At 35.4% G+C, this 12687-nt stretch overlaps 1 protein-coding gene across 1 annotated transcript; it reads left to right on the top strand.

Annotated features, from left to right (window-relative positions):
• The first annotated feature begins 1331 nt into the window (after positions 1-1331).
• Positions 1332-6293, top strand: LOC126965748 (dynein axonemal light chain 1-like). The gene is made up of 4 exons (XM_050809507.1): positions 1332-1537; positions 3625-3736; positions 5084-5230; positions 6135-6293. Exons 1-4 carry the CDS (start codon positions 1383-1385, stop codon positions 6276-6278), a joined length of 558 nt encoding a protein of 185 aa, XP_050665464.1. The 5' UTR covers positions 1332-1382; the 3' UTR covers positions 6279-6293.
• Positions 6294-12687: the final 6394 nt, after the last annotated feature.

The following is a 12687-nucleotide window of genomic DNA, read 5'->3' as shown; positions in this document are numbered from 1 at the left end:
ATACCGACAATCAAATTGTATGGGATACCACTGAAGAGAGTAGATCAATTTAAATACCTAGGGCATCTGGTGCACCTTTGACTTAAAGGATGATGCAGATATCGAGAGAGAGGGCAGGGCGTTGTCTGTTAGGGCGAATATGATCATCTGGAGATTTGCTCGCTGTACCGTGCCAGTAAAAATTACACTCTTCAAAGCATACTGCACCTCATTTTACACGAGCAGTCTGTGGGTCGACTATGCGCAGAAGCAGTATAGTGCCCTGCGTGTTCAGTATAATAATATGTTCAGAATGTTATTGGGGCTGCCACGATACTGCAGCGCGTCGGGAATGTTTGCTGAGGCACGCGTAGATTGTTTTTATGCGACTATGCGTAAGCGGTGTACGTCCCTGTTGCGTAGGGTCCGGGCTAGCCCCAATGGTATTCTAAGGGGATTTTCTCACAGGTTCAATTGTCAGTACCTGAACCACTGCTATTTGATACATGTGCTGACAAGTCGGTCCTGTCCTACATTAGGAAGGTTTAGATTTGAAGATATATTGTACTATCACTAGGTTTTAAGGTATTTTGTTACTAACACATTATGATCCTTTGTTGGTCGAAATAAAGAATTTATTATTATTAATATTATTATATTAATATATATATTTCTTTTGTGCGTCTGTTGTAACTGAACTCCTCCTAAACGGCTTGAATGATTTTAATGTAACTTTCTGTGTGTCTTCAGGTGGATTCGAGAATGGTTTAGATTAACAATTGAACTACCTCCTGGAACGGCTATGGTGATTGTTTTGTGTGTTCCAGTGAAATTGAGATTGGTTTAGATTCTCAATTCCATCCATATAATATAATTCTCTTGCTCATGTGTATGTTAGTGTATTCCTCCTAACGGCTGTACCAATTTTTCAAATGTAAAGTGTGTACAGGACGACGTCTGTCGGGGTCGGCACTAGTATTATTATAATTCCCTTCTAACCTACAAAATAACAACAAGAAAAAAGTAATTTGCTGTAAGCATACAGTTACAGTGCAGTTTTATTAGTGGAATTGCTATTGCTGCACCGCAACGATTCTGCCACAGGCCTGCTCAGTGGAGCACCGATATGTAAAATGTTTCATCTTTTTTTATTTTATCTTTTTGCAGTTTTGTTGCGGAATAGCTCTGCTGTACATTAGTAATAAGAGCTCTTTGTAAATACTTAATTTTCTATTCATTCGTGTCTCTATGTCATGGCATGACACTTGCATACAAAGAGTATAATAATATATAGGGATATATTATATGCTTGCATAAATTATAGTCATTTGTGACAGAAAATACAACTTCACGACTGTTTATTTACGTCATATAAATACGAAAATAATAAACTTCTTTTAAAAATGGCTCTTAAACCTACAACGTGTAAGGACGCTATCATTAGATGGGAAAAAAAACATGAACAGTCTGCCGCAGAAGCCAAAGTAATAGAACTTCAGTTTCAATGGCCACCCATTGAGAAAATGGATGGAGTTCTCTCGACATTAGTTGAATGCGAGTAGGTACAAGAATATTATAAAGATATTTTGTTAGATAATTTACTCATTTAAATAGACTGTGATGGCTGTGAACACGTGAAAAAAATAGTGGCGAACTGTAACGCTCTATTTTCCGCAAACGCATGCACACTGAAACCGTAAATATCCATTCTTACTCTGCGCTAAAAATGTACGACTGATGCACCGCGAGTGTAGACGTAGAAGACGTAGCGGGTTGGACTTTGGAATTTGGATGTAAAAAATATTGTAGTTGATAGAGCTTTAGTCCACGATTATAATGATTAATTCAATTTATTAATATGATATTAATTAATTCAATTTATATTTTTATTAAAATAATTGTTTCATTCAACGGGTTGGTCATGTTCGTGTTTTTGAGGGGTTTTATTATAATCGCCATTCTTAGCAGGAGGGTTGGCGACCGCAGTAGCTGTTCATGCTCTTTCTGAAGGATGCTCCTGCCCATCCTCCGTTCTTTGTATCCCTTAGTCACCTCTTTCGACACCCACGGGAGGAGATGGGTTGTTGCTATTCTGGTGCGACATCACAATCACGACTCTACTGCCTTTGGCTATCTGTCCTTCAAGTCATGTGCCCTGCCCACTGCCACTACAGTTTCGCAATCATCTGCGCTATGTCGGAGACTTTGGCTCTCCTATGGGTCTCTTCATATCTGATTCGATCTCGCAGGGAAATTCCGAGCATAGCTCTCACCATTGACTTCTGAGCGACCATGATCTTTCTCAGACCCCCATAGCTAGCGACCGCGTCTGCGTTCCTTATCTCATCACTGGTAACACACACTGGTTAATAACTTCGTTTTGAGAGACTGCGGTATTTGGGACGAGAAGATTTTACGAAGCTTCGAAATTGGACCTGCCTGAGGTGTTCGTCCAGAGTAGACGTAATTGTCAACAATTGCGAGATTACAGCCCAACTATTACAGGAATAGGTAGAGTATACATTTGACATGATCTTCGTATTCTTCATGTTCATTTTGCGACCTACTCTTTGGGAAGCTGTATTGAGACTGTTTTTTATATCTGCGCATTGTGTGATTGTATGATTCAAGATACGTGTCTGGGCCTATTAGTACTTCTATAAATTTATGTAAATTAAGATAATTATTCAATTCTTATTCTTCAATGCAACATTAAGTACAACCTATTCATATTTATACAGTTAACTAAAAATTTTTAACGAATGCAAAAGAAGACGTTCAGATCAATTAAAATTGATTTCACCCGATGGCGGAAAGTAAATGAATTATGTAATATAATAAATATTGTAATAACGAAAAGAAATACAAGAATCATATTGTAATTTTACTCCAAAACTTTTCTTTTATTAAACTCGTGATTACCTACGCGGTAACGGCACGCCCCTACAAACAAATAACCAAACGCAAAAAAAGGAAACGCATAAAGCAAAGGTAAACAAATAGATTGAAATTGACAAGTGCAGACGTGCCTAGAGTTACCAAGCGAACTCTAAAATAGAGTATTGTACCGTATTTTATTGTATCGATGTACATTATACTAAATAACACTAAATAACGCATAAATAATACACTTTTTACACTTGTACGCTCAAATATGACTATTGGCATGGCAATTAAAGTGAATTGATTGTACCACGTGATGGCGGAAGCGGTTTGCTACTAAGAGTGAAAGTAAGGATAGGTAAGGAACATTCCTCCGTTCTCTTGCGAGCGGTAGCGATGTGGACTGTAGTTTAGAAGCACTGCTCACTAAGCTTTCACTAGAGCGACGGAGATAGTAGTTTAGGGAAAAAGGATAAGTAAATGAGAGGAATAAGTATAAGGAGTGGTAGAAGTAGGACATATCGAAGTGACAAAGTTAATTATGGCGCAAACACCAGGAGTTAGCATTAACATATGAAAGACTTTTTATTTACTTGACTAAGAACACTTGTCGGAACCCAAAAAACTCGCGAATTTCCGTACGTACCCATTATCAGTCACTTCAGATGTATGTATGTATGTACAAGGCATCTTAATTCAGGTAAGAAACTAGAAACTCACAAAGCTCGAAATAAAACAAAATTTTATCCTGGTTTATTACAGAAAGCTGAGCCTGTCTTCTAACATGATTGACAAAATTGCTGGTATCGCCGGCATGAGAAACTTGAAGATTCTCTCGCTGGGAAGAAACTACATAAAGTCGGTGGCAGGAATTGTAAGATTACTAAGTGTTATTCTTTATTTAATGCCCAGCTTTTTGATATCATTTAACCAAGGATTTGTATCGAAACTAATTTCACGAGGTTTCGAAATCTTAAGAGGAAATATCAACGAAGGGCTTTTTCAGATTTACCTAAGAGTTGTAAAACAAAATACTATATCGATATCGTGGCATAGACAATCATAAGTGCGATAAGGACAGCTGCAGGTCCAACTAAAACTCATAAGTATAACATTGTCGTTTTATATACGTACTTATACATTACCTTACACAGATAAAATTAAAACATTCATTCAAATTAACACTGTATTTCGTGACAGTAATGTTCAAGCCTATTGACTACGCTCATTAGAAGTTCAGTCGCTAAAAAGAGGCAAGAACCCTTTTTTTTTTAGCAATTAGAATGTAATTATTTTGCAAAATTATTAAAAACGTCAAATTATTTACTTACACAATTTTGTTAATTCAAATGGCACTTAACTGAAGTACGACAATACATCCTTTTAAAGTTGGAATATCCAGTTATTTTACAGTTTTTCGCTAAACATTGTGTCATTGCGTGGCGTTGTATTCAAAGCGCGGTAGAAACACAACTGAATGAAAACTCTGCGTCGTTGACGCATAGGTAGAGTTATGCTTCAGAAAATTTTTGAGCGTTATTATGACTCTAGTTGTTTGTTGTACGACAATAGTATAAAACTCAAAAATCAGAGTGATCGTTTTCGGCAATAACTCTACTCCCGGAGTGCGGGAAAGAAGTGGAAAACTTGAACAATAACGTGGTGCATTTGTGAATATTTCGTTTAGGGAATAATTTTACACGCATTGCTTTTATATTTATCAGTATAAAAGTACTCGCATTTATGTGGTAAAATACAATATTCTTTATTGCGCTATCGAACACATAAATGATAATTTATATTACATAATAAATTTAACACTTCAGAACTATTAAAATTATTTAATAATAAAACTCTCTCAGAAAAATCATTTTCATCCATAATTTCGTCCACTGTCTTACGGATTTTCGATCAGGTCACGTGTCCTGACACGAGTTTATCATTTTATACCCATGCCAAGAAAAGTGCTCAACGCCGCTAAAGAAGTTTCCACTTCAAAAAATGAAGCCCGCTGAGTTTCTTGCACCCGTTCTTCTCAGGTCTGAGACATACTTTTTCGAATGGGTGATAGTTTTTGACTTTCAGTAATTGATTTCATATACAATTTTGAATAATTATAATTGAATTTGAACTTGAATTAGACCTTGTTTGCTATTAAGTGAGTCATGCTCGACGACTGCTTGATGGATGAGCAGCTTAACTTAAGCTGCTTTGTGTGTAGGAAACTGTCGCGGACACTCTTGAAGAATTGTGGATTAGCTACAACCAAATAGACAAGCTAAAAGGGCTTGGGGTCATGAAGAATCTAAAGGTCCTCTACATTTCAAACAATTCCGTCAAAGAATGGGCCGAATTCAACAGACTTCAGGTTCGTATGATACTGACCATAAACTTACAATATACTATTGTATACACGACCTAACAGCTCGATAATGCATGTCTTATTTTGAAAGTGCGCTAGCTATTGGTTTCTGGATGGATTCTAGTGGATATTAGATCGTTTATACGTCTAGATAGACTGTGACAGCTGTGAACAAAAAAAATGTTTGAATAAAGAAAAAAATTGAGGTTGACGGTTAATCTCTATTTTGAGTAATACACGCACACTCACATAAATTGACATACAAGTCGCGAGTGTAGGACGTAGATTGTCACACACGTTTAAGTAAAAAATCTGGCCTCTTTTCATGGGTTGTTTAGCAGCATAAGGCTCTATCTAGACATATAAATTGTCTAAGAGTTTAATATTCAATATACTAAGAAGGCAATAGACTTGCTAGCCTTTTTTATTTAATACATAAGACAATCTCTTCTTGAACTATGATCGCCTCGTACTAAAACACCGTATAATGCATCTCTTTTCCTCCCACGTTATATCTTTTGAGTCTGTCTCTTCTTACTGTCGCTTTACTCATCGACTTTCAAATGACAACGATGCAAAAGAAGTTTTGACTTCAATAAGTTTTGGATATTGTTATAATGTAGTATACTTTCAATTGTAAAAGTTTGTTAATTAATAGTCGACAATGTGCTGTGTATAACGCGCGCATAACCTTTCTATTGGGCTATCGTAGCCTAAGCTCAGCATAATCTCAGCTGTCAAATGACTATAAATACCAAATCAAAGATTGTTGAGTTGAATTCAGCTAAGTAGGAGTCTGAGCAAATCTAAGTACATTGCATAGATCTTAGCCTTAATCCCGTACAAAGCGCAGAACAAATTTGTCGCATGCTAAATATTCAGAGGAATATAACTGTCTTGTATTATCCAGGAGTGCAAATCCCTTCAAGATCTGGTGTTCATTGGCAATCCATTGTATGATAATCAGCCTGATGTAGACACGTGGCGGACCCAGGCTTCCAACCGTCTGCAGCAGATCACGAAGCTGGATGGTATACCGATTGTTAGAGAATAAATAATGCCTTGGTAATATTGTTTTACTTTCAAATTTTATATTTCTTTTACATAGGAGTGGGATAAAGGCATAAAAAGGCATTAATTTTCTCAAAATTGATTCCTTTAGAATTCTACTAATAGTAGATACTACTACCGCTTCGAAAACAAATGGCGCTCTGAGAGAGAAGAAGCGGCGCAAGAAACTCTCCCAGCATTCTTTTTTTGCGCTCTTTTAAATAAAATATACAATATTGTTATTGCTGTAAAATATTCATAATCTAGTTCTAGGCTGTCCGATCACTTAGATATTCAGCTGTGGAGTAGTAGGATTTACGACAGAGCCATTTTTTAATAAAACATTTAAATTTAATTATAGATAATGCCTGAACAGTGCCTCTTATAACTCATATGTCGACTGTACACAACCAATGGACGAGAATTATATAAATTTCAATTTATATACGAGTTTTAAGATATAAAAATAATTTCTCCCCACTTGTATGAAAATAATTTTCATCGGTTGTATTAAATACCTTCTTTTTACGATATTGTTTTATTACAAACGTAATATAGCACGAGGAATAATTCTTAGTAATAACAGTGGCTGGGTCTTTATTATAAAAGTGTATATATTTACCCTTAAAGCTATTATGTATCTTACGAAGCCTACTAGAATTAGTTACAAGCAATCCCTTATTTCTAGTGTTATATTAATGAAAATCACTATTAAGAGCAAAAAGGTGACGATTTTTGTGAACTTATATTAATTGGTAATCTAATCACCCATTCCTATATAAAGCCATATCTGTACTATCAAAGCATGATAATAGTGATAGACTCAGAATAACATACTTACTAGCGTATAGACTACCCGCCAGCCCGATTATACGTGAACGATTTTGATTTGTCCATGTGTGCGTTAGCTACTAATTTAATATTCATAATACTGAGGACCTAAATCCAAATTTTGTGATTTTATTGAGAGTAAGTTCCGTTGAAATTTGTTTTTAATGTGTCTAATTCAATAATTTCCTGAGGCTGACAGATTACGACTTGTCAATAAATATCGATCACATTCGATTCGCTCGATATAACGATTACGATATTCTAAAGAATTGTTAAAAAACGTTTGTGTGATAAAGTTTACTATAGCGACCGCCCTCAGGCTTTTAAATAATAAGTTTATTAATTGTACAATATTACTTTGTAAACATATTTTTTGATGAAAAAAAGCCCCCTGAGTTTGTTGCGCCCATTCTTCTCAGGTCTGAGGCATTCTTTTTGGAATGGGTGGTAGTTTTTGACTTTCAATAAGTGATGTCACATCAAATTTTGAATAAAAATGTTTGAATTTGAATTTGAATAGGCATGGGTAAAATAAGTGTGCACTTGCCCACATACACCAAATATGGTTTATATAAGAGGAGGCAAATGGGCAAGAGGCTCACGTAATTGCAAGTGTTGAGGCAACCGCCCATGAAAATCAGCAAAACCAGGGGCAAGAGATGCGTTTAAAGCGCTTAAGTCGGGAGCTATACTTGAATGGTAGGTGAAAGGTAGACTGTTAGTGTCTAATAAAATGATAACAGTTACTAAGGAAATGTGTGTTTAAGCGAATTTCGACCTACTTGTTTATTATCGGCCGTACCTAATATACTATCTACAGATAGAAATAAATTACTACCTTCTACTGTCAGTAATTAGTTGTCAATAATCTGAAGCTGTCCCAATATAAACGATAGGTCATTCTTATCGCCTTATATTGGGACGCGTGAATTGCAATTTCCATACAAACTTCTATCATTGGTAAGCTATACGTCTTCCCATTGACAGACAGCGTGTACGGATAAGGCACGTTACCGTCGATAAATTTATTAGGATAGAAAAGTCAACGATAGTTACGATTTTTATCTCAAGTAGGCCACAACCGGAGATAGACTGAATATTGGGAACGGCCGTAAGTCATATCGACTAAGTACGGGAAAACAGCAGGTAATTGATTATATAAAAAGTGGCAATGCCATGAAAGAAGTTCCTCGCAAAGCGCGCAGTTGTATAATGCCAGACGCTAACATGATACGATGAATTTCGCATTTTAACTATAAATTCATTGCGTGTCTTCTACCGCATTTATCACGGGAGTGTTCCGAAGAGCTGTTTCACCTGATTCCTACTGCCGAATTCCACCTTCGCATGACACGCCACAAATTAGAATATCATCCCCACCATCTGGATGTGTGGTGGTCCTCCACAGTGCAGTTTTACATGTGCTTACTTCCACGTTCTACAAAGATGTGGAATGAGCTTCCTTGTGTGGTGTATCCGATACGAAATGGGAACCTTCAAAAAGCATGTACAACTTCCTTCAAGGCCTGCAACGCTCCCGTGATTCCTCTGGTGTCTGCAAGAGAATTAGGGCGGCGGTGTTCACTTAACACCAGGTGATTCCTTCAGGTAATAATTTTAGTAACATCAACGTATACCTTAGTTTGATTATATTCTATTATGAAAAATACAATTAAGGCTTAAAATAAAACAAATTAATTGAAAGTGCCTGAGAAAATTTGTCTTAAAATTTTTAAATTATTTGTTTTGTGCGCTCGTTTGTCCTCCTTCCATAAAAAAAGTCCGGTGGTGGAATTCGGCTGCTGATATGTACCCGAACAACTTGTAGCACTTCCCATATACATATATATGTGGTAGAAGATACAGAGAGAAGCCAACATCTCTACACAACGCCAATTCCAACAGTTCTCCTCTGATTCAAGAGAGCGATGAACGTCACCTATTTTCAGAGTACTTGATATTTAACAACTTCAATAGATATCATAGGTTAGTAGTTTGATATTTATTTATATTATTTCAAATCAAGTCAATTTATATTTATTTGTTTAAATCCAATTTTATTTTCAATTTCATTCATTCCGCGCGTCCTTTTGGAAGACCGAAGGAGAATCGCTTTTTGCTTAAGTAGGTATAAATACTCATATACGGAAATTGGGAATTTGATTTAAAAAAATTATATTGTATACAGATAGAAATAGAACCTGTAGGGACACACGTATGCAAATATGCTTAAGGAAGCTATTTGTATTTGTATGCGTGTCCACACTGTGTTCCCATCGATTATAATTTTATTTAATATTCAGTAGCGGTCTGTAACTCATGTAGTTCGGTTCACTTACAATAATTGATGTGATTAAGTAATATACATATTGAAGAAGTTATATTGGATTTTTATTAAAGACAACACTTCCGCCGTTAAATAGGACCCTACTCTACATTGGTGACCCTACATGAACTAATTAGAGTAGAAATAGAAATTGGATTTAGACTACCAGTTGTCGCGTCAATAAAACACTTTTTAATGAGTACAAATCATATATTTCAGACCAATAATATACTTATTGTATTTGTATATCTTGTAATATCGCACTCAATGTTATCGAGAAATGAAACAATATTTAATAAGTCAAGTGCGCCTCTATAAATAACCTTAAGGATTATTCTCAAATGCTGTCAATCTAGTGATTACTAAGCAATTGAAACAGATAAAGCAAGTAAACCGGTTGTGTACCTAACTTTACCAAATTATAATCGACCTTAACGTCCGCGACATTATGTCGAGATTCTGACTTGTGGAAATTCCACATGACCTTTATAACAGAGCTTAGTACCTACAAAATGCTAGGTACGTATATATTATGTCCTAAAGTTATTGATATTACTAGCAAAACTTATCTAACTGCGTAAATATTGAGTTTTGATGCGAAGCAGGAGACTAAATATGAAGTTCAAAAGTTACTTTTGATCAGAAAATTTTCATGTTAGAATATCAGATTTTGTCAAGCTCGAAATATAAATAGTTGTTCATCCGGACTTTCGATTCGTCATACGTCTAAAAGCCGACGTAATAGCCTGCTTAATTCGTGGCAAGAGGAAGTAGAAATTCGCGAGGGTCGCAGAAAGTCCCTCAATGTGGATAGCCAATGGCGGCCCTATTGTGTTTCTACTAATAAAATTTAATGATGTAAACGGATAGCGCGAATTTATCTTACTTCGCTTTGGGAGATATTCGCTGAGGGGAAATCAATTATGGGCAATATATCTGTCGGATATTGAGTTATTGTTGATACACTATAGCGTTGATCTCGAAAGGATTGTGTTTTGCAGTACTTTAAAATTAATAGAATTAGGCAGATTAATAGTAAATTCCAGCTCAATTTCAAGGATAATATATATATATAACATGTACCTATTCTGTAGTAGTAGTAGACGACCACATATTTTTATAAACTATGCTAGCTGACCCGACGGACGTTGTTCTGTACGTAATAAATAAAATACTGTTTTTTTATGAATTTGTCAAATATTATTTTATAACATTAAGAATTATTTCGTAAAATATGCTCCCTGTTGTTATAATGAAATTGTTTCACAGTAGAACTGTCAAACTGTCAATAAATTCTCTCAAGAAAATATGTCCATACAAAACAAATATTGGAAATTAAAAATAATTATGGGTGCCAAATCGAAATAAAAACTATCATATCTCTCAAGTTGGACTAAATGAAGTAATCCCCATTAAAATCCGTTCATTAGTTTAGGAGTCCATCGCGGACAAACAACGTGACACGTAATTTATATATATATTAAGATTATACATAACATTACCTTTCAGTGTTGCCGCTTTGGCATTTTAACGCTAAATTTGGCATATTTTTAACCCTGTTGGCATGAAAAATTTGGCTTTAGCATATTGCATATTCTAGCATTTTACGAATTTTAAAATAAAATATGTTTATTCAATAATGTCAATTTATTTCGTGAATAAATTGACATTTCACATTACTATAATAATAATATGTCAAAACGATGGCCGTTTTGACGTGCCGATAGCGTGCCGCTAGTATACTTTCTTTGGCCATTTCTATTCTTTCTTTGCCGCCAGCCACACTTTAATGCTGATATAGAATGAGTATTCGGCCAAATGAATCTTGTCAAAACAAAATTAATAAATCCATTGTCACTGCACTGAACTGTATTCTTCACATCAGTAATGCCCTTAAAGATCGGAAAAATATTGTCATTCGTAGAACGTTCCCGATGATGTATTAAAACAGATCATAGGGGTTAAAGAGGCGCTTGTGATACCATGAACTATTGATTTTGAAGTGAGCCCATCCACATTACAAAGTGCAAACACAAGACGAAGCAGACATTGATGATTAACAATTAATTGTTTTACTTTAGTAATGATTAAATTTACTGAAATATTACACTGCATTTTTAATTATACTACTAATACTATTTAGGTACAATTATTTTCATTTATGAGACATTGAAACAATATTTTTTTTGCATATTAAATAATGATTATTTACAAGTTGTTTAGATTTTACACAGCGACATCTCAAGTCAATTTCCTAATATGCAAATATTTGGGTTGAGCAGGTTATCAACTGTAAAGTATATCCTGTAGATGAAGCCACAACCCTAGAGTTGAACAAAGCATACAAAATTATATGACGATACGTCACTCGAACAGTTTTCTCAGTTGGAAGAGCACTCGCACGGTACGCGAGAGGTCGTGAGTTCGAGTCCCGCATCGTTCATAAAATTTTGTTTTCAAATTTTATTTGTGTATCTAGCATATATCGTATATACATCTATACCCAAATATGAAACGTCAACAATGTTATATATATTATATAGCTTATCTATCATGGTGGCTGTCAATTTTAGAAGGCTCCTATTATGAACGAATGATTTATTAATTATTCAAAAACTACAATCAAATGAAATAATTTAATATTGTAACTTTGGAATTATACTTCGTAGAAGGCACTAATAGATAGTCACTCGTTGCGTGTTACCAAATGTATTTGTATAATAACACCAAGCCACCAATAACATTCGAATATCGCTCAATAATTTAATGGATTCCTGATTATTGTGTACTCCTGGTAATGGACTGATAATTGTTCACCCAAACACAAATAATTCTGTTAATCACAATGAAACTCGCACCTCCGTGCATGTGCCCGTCATTATTGAATTATTAACAATGCTCGTAACAGAAACGATCCAAATTTGATTCCCATTTGACATTTCGATTACGAATCGCCGCCGGCGTACCGCCATTTTATGACATCTGTCCTCGAGTGTGTTGCCAACTATAAAATTCAATTTCCCCAATCGGCTAGCTCGCCACATTTATTATTCATAGATCGGCACTTCTATGTGCCCGGCCACTAGCAGATGTGATGTTTTACGTGAAGGAATATAAAAAGATCACTCCGTTATAACATGATTACTGGGGGACTTGAATTTAATATGAGATTCATGTCCAATAAACTTTGCTTTCGACATCACTAAACACAGCAATCTGCCAATGTTCGTGAATAAACCATAGATCGCGTGATAGT

The sequence above is a fragment of the Leptidea sinapis genome, chromosome 8 (assembly GCF_905404315.1).
Source record: "Leptidea sinapis chromosome 8, ilLepSina1.1, whole genome shotgun sequence".
NCBI classification, from domain to species: domain Eukaryota; kingdom Metazoa; phylum Arthropoda; class Insecta; order Lepidoptera; family Pieridae; genus Leptidea; species Leptidea sinapis.
Note: the sequence above shows the minus strand (reverse complement) of the source record. Positions and strands in the feature narration are given on the sequence as shown.